Source organism: Lampris incognitus, chromosome 21 (genome assembly GCF_029633865.1).
Source record: "Lampris incognitus isolate fLamInc1 chromosome 21, fLamInc1.hap2, whole genome shotgun sequence".
Lineage (NCBI taxonomy): Eukaryota > Metazoa > Chordata > Actinopteri > Lampriformes > Lampridae > Lampris > Lampris incognitus.
Genome location: NC_079231.1, coordinates 9,230,723 through 9,251,757, shown reverse-complemented (window position 1 = coordinate 9,251,757; position 21,035 = coordinate 9,230,723). Strand labels below are relative to the sequence as shown.

The 21,035-nt window shown below is 48.6% G+C and overlaps 1 protein-coding gene across 3 annotated transcripts in view; it reads right to left on the bottom strand.

The window, feature by feature from the left end:
* Positions 1–21,035, bottom strand: part of LOC130131570 (cytoplasmic protein NCK2-like) — an 83,031-nt gene that overhangs the window by 9,489 nt on the left and 52,507 nt on the right. For 2 of the 3 annotated variants that reach the window (XM_056301315.1, XM_056301314.1), the window contains one exon: positions 18,291–18,541. In XM_056301315.1, the coding sequence (XP_056157290.1) occupies positions 18,291–18,516 (226 nt within the window). In that variant the 5' untranslated portion in view covers positions 18,517–18,541. Of the gene's footprint in view, positions 1–13,734; positions 13,906–18,290; positions 18,542–21,035 lie in introns of those variants that run through there. The other variant, XM_056301316.1, reaches the window with a different exon arrangement.

The following is a 21,035-nucleotide window of genomic DNA, read 5'->3' as shown; positions in this document are numbered from 1 at the left end:
TCTGCCTGGTGGGTCATATCAGCCCCTAACACTGCTGCTGATCCACTGCCCCCCCCCCCCCGGTATTTCAGTAACACCTCCCCCTTCTGCAAAAGGTCAAGACACATCACCCTGACGCGTGTGTGTGTGTGTGTGTGTGTGTGTGTGTGTGTGTGTGTTCTGTGTGTCTTCTGCGGTGGTTAATTCTACATTGTTGTATCATTTTGCAGCCTACATGCGGCGGCGCATTTCAGTTTCTCCACAGGCTTCAAAACAGTGTATCTTATCTCACACCTCCGACAGACAACAGATAGAGGCACCAGCATATGTGTGTGTGTGTGTGTGTGTGTCTGCCTCTGAGTGAAATGAGAGACTAGACCATGCTTGTCTCTCTACGTGTGTGTGTGTGTACGCATGTATCACGACTGACGTCTTTGAGCGTCTAATTTACAATGATGTTAATCAAATATATATATATATATATATATATAATTTTTTTTGGGATTTTCCCCTGTTTCTCCCCAATCGTACCTGTCCAATTACCCCACTCTTCCGAGCCGTCCCGGTCGCTGCTCCACCCCCTCTGCTGATCCGGGGAGGGCTGCAGACTACCACATGCCTCCTCCCATACATGTGGAGTCACCAGCCGCTTCTTTTCCCCTGGGGAGTTTCACCAGGGGGCTGTAGGGTGTGGGAGGATCACGCTATTCCCCCCAGTTCTCCCCCCTCCCTGAACGGGCGCCCTGGCCGACCAGAGGAGGCGCTAGTGCAGCCACCAGGACACATACCCACATCCAACTTCCCACCCGCATACATGGCCAATTGTGTCTGTAGGGACGCCCAACCAAGCTGGAGGCAACATGGGGATTCGAACAGGCGATCCCCGTGTTGGTAGGCGATTGAATAGACCGCCACGCTACCTGGACGCCCTAATTAATCTAAATGTTGATGAATGAAAATAAAAGTTTCATATCCTTCACTTTGTTCTGTTTCCCCCGCTAGAGGAAGTGAGGGTGTGTGTGTGTGTTTGTGTGTGTGTGTGTGTGTGTGCGCACATATTCATAATTCATTACACAAATCTGATGTCACTTTACATTATCGTGTTTGGTTTACAAACAAGTGTATTTGTAAACACTTTGGCAGTACAAATGTAAGTTTGGTCATGGCAGTACAACTCACTGAAGATGAAAATACAAACCCAGAGGAACGGAGGAGCATTCCTGAAAGAAAGCTGATTTGCATTGGGAAAAACAAGTGCGACTATCTCGCCCCGTTTCCTGATGTTCCTCCTCTAAGAAAACACATTTCATGAGCCAATGCAAGATTCAAGGATTTGCCAAAACGGGAAGACGGGTACTTTCCCTTTCGCGGCGGCAGACGCCCACCGCACCCGGCCTCTGCTGGCGGGTCTCGAGCGTGATCGGGTTCAAAGCGAAGCCGCCGCCGCCGTCTCGGGGGTTTGTGAGCAGATCAAAAGTCCAATACAATTATAACCAAGAGCACATCGATGTCCCCGAGCAAACGGGACAACGTGAAGCGAGACCGCGTCTCAGGGAATCAGCCTGCAATTCTCGATGCTGAGGAGCCGCTGAGCGTGTGTGTGTGTGTGTGTGTGTGTGTGTGTGTGTGTGTGTGTGTGTGTGTGTGTGTGTGTGTGTGTGTGTGTGTGTGTGCGCATCTGTACTGCCGTTTTGTACATGTGTAGTGGGTTCGTGTCTACCGGCGGTGTGTTGGGAACGGATCGTGCGGGGGGAGAGGGGGGGTTGAGGGGTGAGGAGCTCCGGGGCAGAGCAGCAGGGGGGAGGAAGGAAGGAGGCAGAAACATGGATGTACGAAGCAGTGACCTGAAGTTGAGACAGAGGTGGGAAAGGGAGGGGGAAGTATGCACGGAGAGGAAAAGAGGGAGAGGTCTGCATGGAGTGAGAGAAGGGGCAGAATCAGGAACACTTTATTTGAGTCGTTTCCCCACAGCAGTGCAACGCAAAGACAAAAACACAAATCCAAACTACAAGAACTTCAAGAACACACATACACACTAAGACATATATCTAAACTAACACGTATACACAAACTACACAACAACAAAAAGTCACTGTCCAGGGGAACGAACGCCAGCCAGGATGACTGTCGGAACGGCCGGTCTGCATGGGCTAGCGGTTAGCTTAGCCTGCCTCGCTTTCGCGTCCTGTAAGACCGCCCTCGGTGATTCCTCCTCGAGCGCAGCTCCAGTGAGGGCTTTGGGCCCAGGGCCCGCCGGACGCAGCAGACCAGGTTCCCCCAGCCGAACCAACGCCAGCTCTCCCAGCCAGACACCTTCGACACACCACCTTGCACTCCGCACGACGATACTGAAAATACAGTCAAGGCGAGGCTGCCGCCAGACCGCCCTTGGTGTTATCGGAAGTGCCGGTCTGAATGGGCTAGCAGTTAGCTTAGCCTGCCCTGCTTCCGTGTCCTGTCAGACCGCCCTCAGTGTTTCCTCTTCGGGCGCAGCTCCAGGCAGGGCCGTGATCCCTGGACCCACCGGACACAGCAGGCCAGGCTCCCCCGGCTGATCCAGCACCAGCTCTCTCAGCCATCAGACGAAGACACAACTGCCTGCCCTCCACATGACGACACCAAAAACACCACAGTCAACGCCAGGCGAGGCCGCCGCCGGACCGTCCTCGGTGTTATTGGAACTGCCGGTCTGCATGGGCTAGCAGTTAGCTTAGCCTGCTCCGCTTCCGTGTCCTGTCAGACCGCCCTCAGTGTTTCCTCTTCGGGCGCAGCTCCAGGCAGGGCCGTGGTCCCTGGACCCACCGGACACAGCAGGCCAAGCTCTCCCGGCTGATCCAGCGCCAGCTCTCCCAGCCATCAGACGAAGACACAAACTGAAACGCAGATGTGGACAAGGACACTGCATGGACGGTACTGGGTGTGGCCGCCGGGAGCACAACGTGAGAGATGGTAATATAGAGACAGAGAGAGAGACTTTAGTGCTGTAATTCACCAGAGTGTGTGTGTGTGTGTGTGTGTGTGTGTGTGTGTGTGTCGAGGAGAAAGAGGGAGAGTGAATGAGTGTGTGTGTATGCGTGTGCGTCTGAGTGACGTGAGGGTCTAGAACATGCTTGTGTGTCACATGACAGGACATCACCGAGCGTCCAGTTTAACGGCACCATTTCATATCCTTCCCTTTGTTCTGTTTCACCCACGGGAGGAAACGAGCGTGTGTGTGTGTGTGTGTGTGTGTGTGTGCATATTTATAATTCATTATACAAATCTGACATCACTTACTTGTATTTCTAAACACTTTGGTAATACAAATTTCAATTTTGTCTTGCAAACAAAGCATGCTGAAGTTGAAAATTGAAAAAAGAAGTGAGACAGAGAGAGAGAGAGAGAGAGAGAGAGAGAGAGAGAGAGAGAGAGAGAGAGAGAGAGAGAGAGAGAGAGATGATGGATGGATGGATGGATGGATGGATGGAGTGTTGTTTTTTAACCACTATTCGTGGAGAGTCGACTGAGTGCATTTGCTCCGTTTCACATTTACATTCACTCGATTACATCCATTAAGACATACGCGCTGAACGGCCGAGTCAGGCATCAAGTCGTTCAAGAGCCAAGACCAAATTCCAACCTATTCCCTTTACAGGTGTTTGTTTTTTTAAACAGCTGGTCGAAGGGAATCGAACCAACAACCCTCAGCCGCACGCCCATTCCTCCTCCTCGTACGCTGTCTTCGTGACACAGTGGCAGTAAATAACGGTGCTGGTCTTGGGTGCCACGACCTGGCGTATCGGGTCCTGTGTTCATGCGGCGATGGAGACGGCCATGTTTATATTTAGACCGCACAGGAAGCCAAGCAGCAGCCAAACTGCTGCCGACACACCGGGGGTGGGGGTGGGGGGGTTTAATGGAGTCGCGTGAAAGCAAGGAGGCTTTTTACAACCTGCTGGTTGACTGACGGAGGAAAGGGAGGCGCAGAGGAGGCAGCACATGTCAGCAAGGCTTACTCACACACACACACACATTCAAGGACAGCGAGGCAAAAAGATCTCACGCCAACACACGACATGCATCCACAATCACTAAGAGGTACACAAATGGAGATGCACCATAGACACCGCACCACACACACAGACGCATCTTTTTCACAAACGCACACATACTTGCACATGCAGAGTGTGCACGGAAACTCAGAATCCACGTTTCTATAGACACGTGCTGGCTTGGCGTGACTCGGCCCGTCAGTCCAGCACGGCTGGGGCTTGCATTGCGTTACAACAGCGCTACCTGCTTGAAAGTGCGTCTTTAGCTGATGACACACCCGTCTCGAGTCTGACGTTTAAAAGTGGCACCCTGTTTGGCGCCGTTTACTATTGCACTGTGCATCGGTTGTTTGGTAGCCAGTTACTTGCCACCAGGCGCCGATCGAGTGGATGCTTCGCCGAAAAGGTTGCGCACCCACGAGGAAGGCCGATGAAAAAATAAATGAATGGATGAACAAGTTGTTTTCCTATTCTCCATGGGTTTTTTCCGGATTCCCCCCCCCCCTTTTTTTTCTCCCCAGTCGTATCCGGCCAGTTACCCCACTCTTCCAAGCTGTCCCGGTCGCTGCTCCACCCCCTCTGCCGATCCGGGGAGGGCTGCAGACTACCACATGCCTCCTCCCATACATGTGGAGTCACCAGCCGCTTCTTTTCACCTGACGGTGAGGAGTTTCACCAGGAGGACGTAGCGCGTGGGAGGATCACGCTATGCCACCAGTTCCCCCTCCCCCTCTGATCATGTGCCCCGGCTGACAAGAGGAGGCGCTAGTGCAGTGGCCAGGACACACCCACATCCTGCTTCCCACTTGCAGACACATCCAATTGTGTCTGTAGGGATGCCCAACCAAGCTGGAGGCAACACGGGGATTCGAGCCAGTGACTCCGGTGTTGGTAGGCAACAGAATAGACCACCACAACACCCGGATGCCCCCTCCCTGGGTTTTTTAGGGAGTTGTTCCTTATCCAATACGAGGGTCTACAAACAGGATGTTGTGTTGCTGTAAAGCCCCCTGAGGCAAATCTGTATTTGTGATATTGAGCTATACAAATAAAACGAACCTGACTTGAATGAATGAACAAACAAGTAAATAAGACAGCTTCTTTCAAAACTGCTTTTATGTATTATTATACAAAAAGGTGTAGTGTTAAATTGTGAATGTGGTTAAGGTGTATGTCAATACTGCGATATGAATACCAAGGTGTGGCATTCATGTAGGGTTTTCTTTTTAGGTCTTGCTATCAGTCGTACTATTTTCATGCGAGTTATGTAGTGTTACGCTGTGGCCAGTGTGGTGTGTATATACTGCACCCTGCAGACTGTAGCCTGTTATTATGTGTAGCGGAGCAGTGTGGCATTTCGATGCAGTTTGTCCGACAGATGACAACACCCCAGTAAGCCTACATCACGGTGATTACTAAAGCAAGCGTAATGAAAGTGATTTTGGGACGATCGTCCCCTTGGTGGTATTAATTTGGGCAACAACGGGCAAAAACATATAAATCGGTGCTTTTGCTTGGCATCTACAACTTCTTGCTTAAAAAACGGATATGGGTGACCAAGAAGAAGAACCAATCAATGATGATTAAGCTCGTGTGACGTCATCCCAGAAGAAGAACCAACCAATGATGACGAAGCCCATGTGACATCATCCTAGAAGAAGAAGAAGAACCAACCAATGATGACGAAGCCCATGTGACATCATCCTAGAAGAAGAAGAAGAACCAACCAATGATGATGAAGCCCATGTACGTCATCCCAGAAGAAAAAGAAGAACTAATCAATGATGACGAAGCCCATGTGCGTCATCCCAGAAGAAAAAGAAGAACTAATCAATGATGACGAAGCCCATGTGACATCATCCCAGAAGAAAAAGAAGAACTAATCAATGATGACGAAGCCCATGTGCGTCATCCCAGAAGAAGAACCAACCAATGATGACGAAGCCCATGTGCGTCATCCCAGAAGAACCAATCAATGATGACAAAGGCCATGTGACATCATCCCAGAAGAAGAACTAATCAATGATGACGAAGCCCATGTGACATGATCCCAGAAGAAGAACCAATGATGACAAAGCCCATGTGCATCATCCCAGGAGAAACAGAAGAACCAATCAATGATGACAAAGCCCATGTGACGTCATCCCAGAAGAAGAACCAATCAATGATGACGAAGCCCATGTGACGTCATCCCAGAAGAAGAACCAATCAATGATGACGAAGCCCATGTGACGTCATCCCAGCCCGCTTGGAGGTGAGTCTGGCACGCTTTGGCCAGACTCGGAGATGGTCCATCTCGGGCGTGGCTCGGTACATCTCGACGCGTTAAACTGGTAATGGAAACGTAAATCAACGTGGCATGGTTTGACTCGGCGCGGCCAAAAGTGTCAATGGAAAAACTCCCACACACATGCAAACACAAGTTTAACACAATCACACCTGCAGACACACAAACAAAAAGCCATACCAAGCATGCAGACACAACGTGCAACAACACACACACACACACATACACACACACACGACATCTTAGCTTAACCCCTTTGTAGGAGAAATGTAAACCTAAACTTAGCTTCCATTCAGCTGTCCAATGGCTTTTGTTTATGGTTGCAGGAGTTGCCGGTGTGGCTGAAGGAGCTGCGAGGCCTCCTGCAGACAGTTAATATACAGCATCTTGCTGTGTAATGTAACAACTTGTTGACTTGCTCACCAGTTGATTCCTTGCAAGAGTGTCAGATCTGTATAACTGCTCATGATTTGCTCTTGGTTATGATACAGTTACTACTATATATGAGGCAAATGTACTACTACTATTAGTATGTCACAGAGCACTACTATGATATCATAGTAGTGCTCTGTGAAGTAGTAACAGTAGTAGTACTGTGATGTATCAGTGGGAATGTAAGCAGCACATTAGTGACATGAACCTGCAACACAGATTAATGTGGAACATTTGGTGCGAGAGACGGAGGACAACATGGACAACATGCCGCCACTAGTGTAGACTAAGGATTGTTTTGTCTGCTGACCACTGTCCTCTCTATACACACACACACACACACACACACACACACCCCCACACACACACAGAGCCCAGTGTACCGTGGATGGATGAGGGAGAAATTAATCACTGGCCGTCACGTTCCACGGTATCCGATTTTCATAGAACGCATTGATTGTTTCCCAACCGCCGCTATCGAGAAATCGAAATCCAGCGCGGCGGCGATGGCAAAAGATACCTGTGGCACAGTTGGTGATGAAAACCGCCAATAACAATTAACGCACGTCTGCTACTTTTCTGTTTCGGTTACGTCCCCACCAGAGCAGATAGGGTCCTGAAAAACTTTCCATCCTCTAAGTTTTAAAGGTCCAGTTTGTGATTTATTTGACCGTATCGTATTGAGGTGTACTTGCATACATAACTGAAGAGTTTGAGCTATAGATGTTAAAATACGTTTTGTGTCTCTCTTGTTCCAATTTCTACAACCATCAGCGATGTGAACAAACCTTCTGCAGCATCAGAAAACACGAGAAACCCAGATCTGGTTGTTGCTTCGTGTTAGTCCTTGTAATAAGAGACCTGTCAATCAAATTGGGGGCGATGGCAGCTGCCAACCCCGTATTCTGTGTTCCAGCAGCAGGGCGACCCTTGGTCTACATCTGGATTAAGGATTGACCCTTTAAAACCATGATCCTCCAGATTTGCATGCAAACAAATGTCATTTTAACACTTGATGTCAGTATTTACACGTTACCACGGTAACTGTCTGACAGGGCTTTGATGGGAAAACTCCTCGGTGGTAATGTATGTTAGGACCGCCAAAAAAGATTTAAAAAAAGGTGAGAGAGAGAGAGAGAGAGAGAAGAAACGAGAGCTGGGAAAGATGAAGGTTGGAACAGGATTGAGGTGGAGTGACAGCCGTGGCGTTAGAGGGGAGGAGTGGGGAGGTGAAGAGATGGAGACATCAAACAGAAAAAAAGATGGAGGGACACTGGAGCGGGGTAATGGAGGGGGGAGGTGATCTGACAGAGGGAGATGTAGATGGAGGGGACGGAGAGATACACTCAGCAGCAGACAGACAGAGAGAGAGAGAGAGATGGAGTGAATAGATTGCTTATCTTTCGGACAACGTGCTTATCAGCTCTGCCTCCATCCTTATCCATCACTCGCCACCGCTTGTCAAAACAAGGCCTAGTCGATCTCCTCTGAATGGAAATTATCCGTCTGGTTCTCTCTGCGGGCAGCGAGCGACGGCGTATGAAGGTAGCATCGAACTTCTCTCGACCGTGAAGGATGACTTAGCCGAGGTGCACCCCATCCCCCCACCCCCCACCCCCCCACCGGCGCCAGCTAACACAAGTCAAGAAGAACATTTCTATTCATTTCAATATAAAACCCCCAAGTTGGCGCCATTTAACCTCGAGTCCACGTGTCTACTTGATAAGTGAATACCACCTGACATGTTCCCTCATCCACTCATTCAATATAACCCACATATGAGGCACTCAGTAGGGTACCCCAGTGTCCCCCAACCCATTCCTCTGGGCCATATGTACGGTGGGCCGCCTTGTAGTAACTCAGCCAATCGGCACTTTCTGTAATTATGACAGATTTGGCACATCTGGCATAACTGAGTGCTATAAACACAAGCCAGCCTGCCTGTGCAGGGTTACAATGAAAACCTGCAGGACAAAGGGGGGCTGAGGACTGGATTGGGGAACACAGGGGTACTCGATAGGGAGTAGAAAAAAGATTTCAGACGGGACCGAAACATCGTTTTGTTGTTTCTTCTCATCCTGTCACGTGGTATTTGACAGTGAAAAGAGTGCACCAGCAGAGCGGAAAAGAGATGAAGCATTGCATTGTGGTATTTTTGTCCTGTGTTTGGACTGTTTACATCTGGTCCCTTTACAGATGCCATATGGGCTAAGGCCTGATGACAGTGTCGCGGGTTCGAGGCCCGCCTTAAAACCTCCGCTGCATCTCTCTATCACTCTCGCGCCCTGTCAAAATGTAGGCTGAAAATGCCAAAAAAGTGCCCATGTGACTTCTGCATGCTAAGACTAACACTTTGCTCCATTATAGGGGACAGACAGGACTTCATTTTGTCTCATAAATGTTATTCCGTGCCAACAGATAAAAGTATAGGCCTGGCGCATCAAGGCAGGAAGTGCACGTAATGAATGTGCTCAACCATGAGGAAAAGCCTCCATTCGTGGTCATATTTGCGGGATAAGAGATAAACGGAAATTGAAATCGGAATAAACTCCCACGGTGAAAGCGGCAGAACTCAGGATCTAACGGGGAGGTTAATTAGAGAGCAGTCAGTCAGCTGGAGCCACTTCGCTCATGTAGGGCAGAGTTCAAATGCTTTTCACTGAACACACAAACATTGTTTTTCCTGGTGAGCGCGCTCTTTCTGGGACCAGAGATGCTTCTTACCGTCTGTGTGTCTCGCAGGCGTGTTGAGGTTGGTGCTGGTGTGTGTGTGATTTGTTGGTTGGCTTAGCGTTGCGGCTGAACAATACATGGTTTCAGAATTGACATGACAATATACACATGTGACATAGTTCATGTGCAAACCTGTGCATGTGCAAAGGAACGTGACGGCAAATTGGGTCCATCGGTCATGTTGGACCAAAACTCCCATTACTTGATGGCAAATGAAATCTAGCAAGGTCTGCTTTTTATGTCTACTCTTGAAGAAGAAGAAAAAATCTAGTGCATCTGACAAATTATCCAACAAATAAAGCTTTGTCTGCTTTAATGCCTTTTTGCACATCTGCCTTATTTGCCCCTTTAAATGCACCTTAATAATTGCTGGGGTGATAAATTCTTTGCAAACGCGCTTTGAAAGTTAAGCTGCACATATCTGGTGACATTATCTAACTTGTTATTCTTTAATATTGCAACAACAAAAAAAACAACCCAAAAATATCACAGTGTTGTCTTCTCCAGCACTGCTCAGTCCTGGTTAGCAGATGTGTGTGGAGTCCAGGGGTTTAACAAGCCCGCCGATGGGGACTCGACCGACAGTATCGGTAGAAAGGAAAGGACATTTATCTTTATTTACTTCCCCTGTCAACAACTTCTCAGTTGGCTGGGGACTCTCCAGTAACAGGCCAGTATCTCTAGCACTCAGGATAGCACCCCCTAATGGCCGGAAGCAGATGGAAGGAAAACTGACACAAGAACAAGGCTGTTTAGTGTCAGAGGTCATGGACACAATCTCTCTCCCCCTCCCCCTCTCTTACACTGTCAACTATCAAACTCTATCTCTCTCATTTAAACTCTCCTTTTACTCTGTCTCTCTCGCTTTTAAATTCTGTCTCTCTTCAACCCACTCTCTCTCTTAAACTCACTCACTCTCTCTCTCTCTATATATATGTATATATATTAACCGTCTCTCGCCCTCCTCCCTCTATTTAATAATCTGTCTGTCTCTTGTTACTACTGTTTCAGCATGGAGCGGCCAGGCGGAGCTGTCTGTCAGAAACCACTTTGCCTCAGCGCGGCTCTGACAAGATTATCTCTCTGTTCACATCACACAGAACAAGGAGCAGTGGAGGGTATTTAACCCCCCCCCTCCTCCCCCACACCCAACCTCCCCTACACACAGACACACAGACACACACACACACCCTGCGCTACACTGTTCATGGGTGAAGGCAATACTGTTTTGCCCTGTCTGGGTTCCATGAGTGAAAATTTGGTCCCTATGTACCAAAAGTGGATGTAAAAGTAAAGTTGGTCAAAAAAAAGGTAACATTAGTCGTGGGGTGTAGCTATAGAGAGGGACAGCTAGCTAGATGGACAGACAGTAAGACAGATAGATGAAGGAGACGGGCAGTTAAACCGTCAGATTGAAATACAGGAGCATGCACAGAGAAACGGGCAGCAGAAACAACCTCCACCGCCATCCAAACTAGTGTTAAGTAAGTCAACACCGTCAGGTGAGAAGCGGGTCTGTTAACCTAAAATTAGCCGTCAGTTCTCACATCTACTCGCGACTGACACGTTGCCAAAGTCTCGCACAAATCAATCAATCCGTAGATAAGTAAAGCGTTGTGGCTTTTCAATAGCCATGTCCTGACACGTTTTTCAAGTGTCAGCGGTGTTCTGCCCTCCGGCACCGTGGGTTCAGAAACACAGGGAATGGGAATCCAGGAAGGCGTGTTGCGGACCACGGTCGTGGCAGTCTAATTTACACCGTCTTAATCAAGACAAATGCTGTGACAGATCCAGGTGCACTAAAACAGGCTTTTACCCACATTGGTATGGGGTAATTACAGGTACCGTGTGCTACTTCCCCCTGAGTAAACGACTACAAATCAAATTGGACCGTCAAATTCAAACAGAAAGTTAGTGGATAAACAGCACTTTCCCAGATGTCTGCCATTTTCAGGCGTTCTCAATGGATATCAGTTTATGCAAGCGGAGTCTTTGGGTATCGATGCATCAACAAACAAGATGGAACCACAAAGCCGACTCGGATGCTGTGTTTCTGAATGAGTCTTTGACTCTGTTTCAGTACCGCTCAACAACGCATGCTGATATTTACACATCTTGTGAAAATCCAGAAAACCCAAAATATTACAAATAAAATAATGACCCTTTAAAACCAGCTACAGAACTGGTCAGATTCGCAGCGTGAAGGGTTTTCGATGAGGACTAGACATGAGATTGACAGGCAGATTGGTGCAGCATCAGCACTAAAGCGGATGTTGTGCTGGATCGTTGTGGTGAAGAGGGAGCTGAGCCGCAAGGCAAAGTTCTCAGTTTACCGGTCAGTCTTCGTTCCAACCCTCACCTATAGTCATGAGCTTTGGGTAGTGACTGAAAGGGGGAGATCACAGGTACAAGCAGCTGGAATGAGTTTCCTCCGTTGGGTGTCTGGGCTCAGTCTTAGAGGTAGGGTGAGGAGCTCGGACATCCGGAGGGAGCTCGGAGTAGAGCCGCTGCTCCTTCGCGTTGAAAGGAGCCAGTTGAGGTGGTTCGGGCATCTGATCAGGAGGTTTTCTGGGCACGTCCAACTGTGAGGAGACCCCGGGGTAGACCCAGAACTCACTGGAGGGACTACATGTCCAATCTGGCCTGGGAACGCCTTGGGATCCCCCAGGAGGAGCTGGAGGGCGTTGCTGGGGAGAGGGACGTCTGAAGTGCCCTACTTAGATTGCTGCCACCGTGACCCGACCCCGGAGAAGCGGCTGATGATGAGATGATGACGATGACTAGACACGATCAGGGCCATGGAAAGGGGAGATACTGTGAACCATCGGTCAGCGTCAAATACAAACGGTGTTGAGGTTATATTCAGGTTTCTAATCAATATGTTTGTCACGATAACAATGTCAGTCCCACTAATTGAAATGGACTTCAGACAAACTGCATATTTAAATGCGCTAATTATAACAAACCAGATAGCGCTACAAGGCATTTTATAAAGCCAATCAATGTGATCAGGTGCACAGATGAAAGGTGACCTTCATTTTGAGCAGCGGAAGCACATTCGGGGTAATATCTTGTTAGGAACTGCTGTTGTGAAGTTAATTATTCAGCATCACATGATGAATGAATAGTGAATTAAATTTGTGCGCTGAGTATGTGTTTTCTCAAAATGGCGTATTCAGTGCAATATGGTTGTGTGGACCATCCACTAGGCAGGTTGTGTGTATTGCCCGGTGCCAGGGATGAGCCACTGGTCCAGGTGGTATTTGTGACTCTGCATGTCTATTAAGAGCTGTGTTGATTTGTCAAACAATTGTTTCCGCTTTCTGTCTATGTACTACCTATCGAGATGTGCTACTTAGCAGTTCTGCGCATGGTTAGGAGAGACTGCTATCGGGGCGTCCGGATGGCATGGCGGTCTATTCTGTTGCCTACCAACACGGGTCGACGGTTCGATTCTCCGTGTTACCTCCGGCTTGGTCGGGCGTTTCTACAGGCACAATTGGCCAAGTCTGCAGGTGGGAAGCCGGATGTGGGTATGTGTCCTGGTCACTGCACCGCCTCCTCTGGTCATTCAGGGCACCGGTTCAGGGGGGAGGGGGAACTGGGGAGGGAATAGTGTGATCGTCCCACGCGCTACGTCCCCCCTGGTGAAACTCCTCACTGTCAGGTGAAAAGAAGCGGCTGGTGACTCCACATGTATGGGAGAAGGCATGTGGTAGTCTGCAGCCCTCCCCGGCTCGGCAGAGGGGGTGGAGCAGTGACTGGAAGAGTGGGGTAATTGGCCAAGTACAATTGAGGAGAAAAAGGGGGGACATCCCCCCCCCCCAAAAAGGAGAGACTGCTATCGATTTGCGCTACCGTAGCATTTTTCTACAAGGCAGCATAAATCGTCAGAAAAGTGGGAAATGTGAGTTGGGCGTCATAAAACGGCTTGGAAAGTTAACAGCTGCAGTAGGTAACGGTAAATATTCCCATGTAAATCCTTCCGCCTCTCTCTCTCTCTCTCTCTCTCTCTCTCTCTCTCTCTCTCTGCTGCCTCATATCACTCTGCTAACCCCCCCCCACCAAATCACCTCTGCATTGCTCTTCAAGCCTCATATCACTCTGCTAACCCCCCCCCCCCGCCACCAAATCACCTCTGCATTGCTCTTCAATCCCTTACACTCGTGTACAACCAGGAAATGTCGAAGTGAGACTCATGAAACGTGTATCGTTGTTGTTAAGCTATCCATGTACAGAAATATATTTTAAGCCAATCTTAGTTACACTCACATTATTCATGTGAAGCAGCCATTCTGAGTTGGTCTTGTTGATTTTTAGGGTTACAACCTAAAGAGACCGACTGGCGGGGCAGGACGGAAGTGAATTGATCGCGTACACATAAGATCTGCATTTGTAGAACAGCCAATAGGAACGCCCTCTCTCTGAGCTGACCCGTGATTGGCTAAAATCTTCCATCCCGGGCTAGATTTTCTTAAACCTCAATACAGAAAAGAGGAGCTGCAGAAGTCCAGTTTTCTCTCAGACCTTTGAGTTACAATGTGCAGAAAAGTTATCATGGGGTTTTTGCCCAATGGGGGAAAAAAAACTCCCTTGTTTGTATATATTTAATGTAAATAAATGATTCAGCAGCCCCCAACTGAAAACATCCCGCCGGGCCGGTATGGACCTGACCTGACCGCAGTGTTCATTCAGTGATGAGAAAAATAAAATGATTTGAATAAATCCGGCCAGAGGAGATTCGTGCAACTGACTGGTTCGAAAAACACTATTAACTCAAAATCCAGCTCTCCGTTCATGGCAGCTTTGGCTAGCCTCCGGTCATATCTGCTAAAGCCGAGCTTATGAACTCCAAGTAAGGGCTTCTGTGTTGGCTTCAACGATCCCTGCAACGTGCTAGACACACACACACACACACACACACACACACACACACACACACACACACACACACACCCAATCAGGGAAGTTATTTAGAGAAAATGTGTTGACACAAGTTGTTCTAACGTGCAGATTGTGGTTCGGGTCAAATCCAAACTGTCATTCAACTTTAAAATTATCATCCGTAAGAGAATTTGGCGTTCATTTGTATTTTTGAAATAGTAACGACGACTACAAACATTTATTTTAAGTAATAGTTTTGGTAGTTTTAACTGGCAGCAGCGGTAACAGTGGTGGTTATTCGCTCCTCTTCGATAAATCACACAGCGGTGTAAAAATAGAGCAATATAAACAAACAATGAGCTAGAATGAGGAACCGACCCGCTGACATGAGGATTTATGATCTTTGGAGCTCTTGAGAAAGAAAAGTATGTGAATTAAAACCTTGGATGACAGAGTAAAACACTTTCACCGAGTGGTTTGTAGATGTATGATTAAAGTCACTAATGAAGAGTAAGAAAGCGATATTAGAGATTGTAGATCTTTAACATCATTACAGGTGGGCCAGCCACCTGTAATAAAGAGACTTGGCTGCACCCCGATACGGCTGATAGGGCTGTACAACCAGAGGGTTTTTCTGTGCACTGCATGGACCGTTCCGTGATGAGTACTGGCAAGGTAAAGGGAGGTGGTGTATGCTTTTTTATTAACAATTCATGGTGCACTGACTGACTGACTGGAAATACTTCTCCTCTAATGCGCGATGCCGATCACTGTGCAACAAACTAGACAAACTTCATCTACAGGTGGGGAAGAATAGAGATTCTTCTTCATCTTCCGTTTTGTGTTTCGCAGAAATTTGGCTGTTTGGGTCAATACCGGCGCCCCGGTGGCTCACCTGGTACAGCGAGTGGCCTGGGTTTGAATTTGGCTTGGGCTCTTTAGTGGCAGCACGGTGGTGCAGTGGTTAGCACGGTCGCCTCACAGCAAGAAGGTCCTGGGCTCGAACCTCGGGGTAGTCCAACCTTGAGGGTCATCCCGGGTTGTCCTCTGTGTGGAGTTTGCATGTTCTCCTCATGTCTGCGTGGGTTTGCTCTGGTTTCCTCCCACAGTCCAAAGACATGTAGGTCAGGTGAATCGGCCGTACTAAATTGATCCTAGGTGTGAATGTGTCGGCCCTGTGATGGAATGGCCGCCTGTCCAGGGTGTCTCCCCGCCTGCCGCCCAGTGACTGCGGGGATAGACTCTAGTATCCCGCGACCCCAACAGGGATAAGCGGCTTGGATAATGGATGGATGGATGGATGGATAATGGATCTTTAACATCTTGAAAATTAGATAAACGACCATTGTCTGAACAGGATATTGACACTTTTACATTTTTGTGGCGATAGTGAGTAAATGTGGTATTCGTCAACAAGCTTAAGCTAGTATTCCACCTTACCCATGTAGGACTCTTATTATTTTAAAAACAAAACCGTCACTTGCATTGGGCGGCACGGTGGCCAAGTAGTTAGCACTGTCGCTTCACAGCAAGAAGGTCCTGGGTTTGAACCCCGGGGTTGTCCAACCTTGGGGGGGGGGTCCTTCCAGGTTGTGCTCTGTGTGGCGTTTGCATGTTCTCCCCGTGTCTGCGGTGGGTTTTCTCCGGGTGCTCTGGTTTCCCCCACCATCAAAAGAAACGTGCATGTTAGGGTTTATACTCGTGTCTGTGCCCTTAAGCAAGGCAGTGAGAAAAGAAGTGGAGTTGGTCCCCAGGCGCAGCATGAAGGCGGCAGCCCACTGCTCCTAGCTACACAGATCACAGCTAGGATGGGTTCATTTGCAGTAACTGAATTTCCCCAAGGGGATTAATAAAGGAAACTTAATTTCAGCATTTTTGTTTTAATAAGTCCTGCTGGTTAAAAAGACGTTTCTATTTTTCATTCATCTCGGACCGGACAAAGTGACACCGAGGAGGACGTCCCTCTTTCTCCCACTGTCTGATGCCATAGAAGGTTCCGGTAAAGAGAAAATGAGACCTGGGATTTATTCGTCATTAGCCCGCGTGACCTTCACATTCACTCGCAGCGCAGCCGGCCGGCCCCCCGTCAGCCCCGGCCTTGTTTTAAGGTCAGCAATTGATCGGCACGCCGCAGGCTGAAAATCCATCCAAAAATCAATCCTTGTTTGTGGCGAGCTGACCCGTAATGAGAAATCGTTAAATTTGGTACAAATTCACTGACCTCCTTCTGAAGTCTGCAACCCCCCCCCCCAAAAACAACCCTTTTTGGCATCAGTCAGAATTAGGTGAGTGGAGGCGGTGTGTAATTGCAGTGGCGTTACCAGGACTGACAATAACATACAAACATGAAAAACATTTTGCATGGTCTGTGCAACGGTGCGTTCGTTTCTACACTTCCCATTTATTTTCTGTGTAGGCAAATCATGCATGCTGGGTAGTGTTGCGTTCAGTTTTCAGAGGTTGTGTATTGTGTCAGCGTTGCAAAGTAAACAATATGCAAACGGGGTGTCCAACACCTCACACAACTTCCAAGCATCTTGTTTCAACGAGGCGTTGTAGATATAAAATGAAGCCTAATGGAGCAACTACCCGGCCTGTTTCTTGCTTCAGATTTATTCAGAAACTGACGTCGGTGGGTAGTTTGGATGAAATTTGACGTTTCCGAACGACTGCCATGTTTGCAAACTGGAGTGCAAAACCCACGGACAGCCCAATAAGTGGCGCCTTCATCCGATCGGGTGTAGGAAATATTTGCGTGGGAGGTGGGAGCACTTATCAATCATTTGTCAGGATACAGCCGAGCTTATTTTATGAGCTCCTCCATCAGGCGGTCGATATTGTGGCGTGTCGTGTCCCCCGAGCGATGAGATGACACTTGTGTTGTGTCATGTGAGAGCGTACCATAAGTCTTTGGGCTTGTAATCAGACTGTCAATGTACTGAAGTAATAGATTAGCCCCCCCCCCCCTTTTCCCTATTTGTACCCGTCCAACTACCTCGCTCTTCCGAGCCGTCCCGGTCGCTGCTCCACCCCCTCTGCCGATCCGGGGAGGGCTGCAGCCTACCACACGCCTCCTCCCATACATGTGGAGTCACCAGCCGCTTCTTTTCACCTGACAGTGAGGAGTTTCGCCCGGGGGACGTAGCGTGTGGGAGGATTATGCTATTCCCCCCAGTTCCCCCTCCCCCCTTGAACCGGTGTCCTGACCGACCAGAGGAGGCGCTAGTGCAGCGACCAGGACACATCCGGCTTCATACCCGCAGACACGGCCAATTGTGTCTGTGGGGATGCGCGACCAAGACGGAGGTAACACGGGGATTCGAACCGGCGATCCCCGTGTCGGTAGGCAACGGAATAGACTGCCACGCCACCCGGACTCCCCGGGGAGCAACTCTTTTACACTGTCATTTATCTTATCATCACATTAGCAGCGTCGTTGCATATTGCTTTTCATTTAACCTGGTCCCCATACTTTCTCCCGGGGGTGTGAACATGCCCCTTCATGTGCTCATCACGCAGTACTGGCACGGACGATGTTCAGAGCTGTTATATGACAAGACACCCAGGAAACCCCCACCGGGATAAACCCATTTCATTCTAACAGATTACGATGTGGATGTCCGGACTAGAAACCCCGAGATGAGTAAGCTCTTCAGACATATTCCCTCCTCCTCAAAACCAGAGTCATGAAACAAAAACATCTCTTCTACCATGAATCCTTTGCCAAAAAAATAGTCAGTGACATTTTTGCTTTTGTTGACTACAGACAAGTCAGGCCAATTTGGTCACATTGGTCAATTTCAGGCCAATTTGTCTGCGCCGCACACAAAAAATGACACTGCACACCGCGTGAACACACGTTAACACCAGCCATGAACACGCTGTCACTGGATCCTCCATTAACTCAGATTTAGCTTTCAGCGCCGCGTGTGAAACGGGCTTACCCAGGGTGTCTTTGAGGTTCCGGACCAGGGAGCCCTTCTTCAGGCTGTTTTTCCGCTCCACGTAATTGGATGGCACGTAGCCCGTCTGGTTGGCGGCATTGCGGACCCGCCACCACGTCTTGGAGTCGTCCAGCAGCCAGAGGCGCTCGTTCTTCCGGATGTCAAGTTCCTGCTCCTGCTGGGCCTGGTAGTCCCATTTGGCGATCACGATGGCTTCCTCCGTCATCTCTCATGGAGTCAGCCCACCACCCCTGCAGAACAGCAAACACACCACGACATGAAGTAGGCGCCAAAACAGACATACACAGGCACACACATGAAGGCCCACTGATACACATGCACACGGCAGCTAACGTACACAGAAACTAGGGGGGTGTGATGTGATAACGGCATCGGCTTTCCTTACTAAAAACCATCGGTAGTCATCTACACAACCAATGAGGCGTGCTGCGATTTATAAACGGTAGGAAGTTCCCGTTGCTGTTAAAGTCAATTTGACCACCAATCTGATTTAATCGTGTTCCCGTTCAGGCCAGCGGGCCGCTTTGCTCTTGCGGTGTTTTCATTACTTTTCACCGAGGCGTCTTTCCACACCAGCGGTACCCAGGTCAGCCGCGAGTGGACCGCTGGCATTTTGTTTTGTATAAACATTACATAAAACGCTCAATTTGTGTCAAACTGTGAAACACGTAATCCAACATAATTAAACTTCTCCTACTCATCATCCCAAACATTCCTGAAAATGTCAAGAATATTTTCCTGCTGTTGCGTTCTGCCCCTTGTTGGTGATGGTGATGATGATGATGATGATGATGAATACACCTGTAGATAGACCGCTGTCATCATAATGAAGATGCAACAACAAGGTCGTGAAAGAAAACAGCAGCACAATCTCTCAGCCAGCGAGTCCCCTTGGCAGTGTCATGTCAAGAGATTCATAGAAACGTTCCTGCTAGGAAATGTCAGCAGGGGCGAAGACGAAGCTGCTCCAGCCACCGTGCCAAGCTGCACGCACAGTAACACTCAGCCGAAAAATGAAGCAGAAAAGTGCCAAATTGTGGTAAATTCTCACCCTTGTCAAAGTGCCAGAAAATATGGGAATAATATTGTGTCCACATCGCCCAAACCAAACATACACACTGCACGGAGACGGATGTACAAACGTGCACAAATGAAGCTGCACATACGTACAACAACAGACGGACAACATGCAGACATGCACACACACGAAGATACTCACAAAAATACATAAATGAGAACACACGGTCACACAAGATGGTAAGAATGCATGAACACACACACACACACCCACAGCAGAAAGTTCTGGGCTGCGTCAGGGCAGCGGTTGGTGTGGGAACACACACACACACACACACGCTCACACACTGAGCTTATTAGGACGGACCGGCCACATCTGCCAGAGTCTCTTGAGTGTGTACGAGACAGGGAGCATGGCTGGAAACTGCATATTAGACAGCTGTTGTCAGACATCTGGAAGTGCCTCTAGTCCCTGAGACTGCTGGCCCTCCACTTATATCCATCATATAAATGCATGCACACACACCACACACACACCACACACACACCACACACACACACTCTCGGATAGATATGTATGAGTGTGTGTTACACGCCTTACACCTCAGCGTTGCCTTGTGTTGATGGTGAGCAGTATTGACTCCACACAGAAAAGCCTTTTCTCGCCCTGATAACACAGCGGGGTCGTGCGACTCTTTGAGCGCGCTCAGCGAGCCGCCCGACAAGCTAATGCTAGTCTCTCTTCCATTCTTCTTCTTTTGAAACAAGTATTTCTTATTCATCTTACACGCCCTGAATTATTTAGCGGAGCACAGCACGTTGCTGGTTAAAGGCATTGACAAGCACTGCTTCTGGAAGGTGTGGGTGGGTGGGTGGGTCGGGGGGAGAGAGCGAGAGAGACAGAGAGAGCAAGACAGAGAGAGACAGAAACAGACAGAGAGAGACAGAAACAGACAGAGAGCGAGAGAGAGAGAGAGAGAGAGCGAGAAAGCATGAGAGACGGACAGAGAGAGAGCAAGATAGAGAGAGAGTGAGACAAAGAGAGAGATGGACAGCGAGAGAGACAGCGAGAGACAGAGTGAGAGAGACAGATGGACAGCGAGAGAGACAGAGTGAGAGAGACAGAGTGAGAGAGAGGAACAAGGAACCACTTTTACCCTTCTTTTAATATTTGTTCTCCTAAAACATTGTAATACACTAAATATGCAACTGATATAAAATGTAACTGAATTATTGACTGACAGATTTATTCATGACTAGATTGACTAGCTGTTTAATTGATTAAAAGCGTAACTGATTTATTGATGAACACATTGATGAACTCATTAATTGAGCACAGAAGGGATACTGGTGTCACATGTTGCGGATGTGGACTGAACACTGAGCTGGAACACAGCAGGAGGACAGAACCAAACACTGAGCTGGGATACAGCAGGAGGACAGAACCGAACACTGAGCTGGGATACAGCAGGAGGACAGAACCAAACACTGAGCTGGGATACAGCAGGAGGACAGAACCAAACACTGAGCTGGAACACTGCAGGAGGACAGAACCAAACACTGAGCTGGGATACAGCAGGAGGACAGAACCAAACACTGAGCTGGGCTACAGCAGGAGGACAGAACCAAACACTGAGCTGGAACACTGCAGGAGGACAGAACCAAACACTGAGCTGGGATACAGCAGGAGGACAGAACCAAACACTG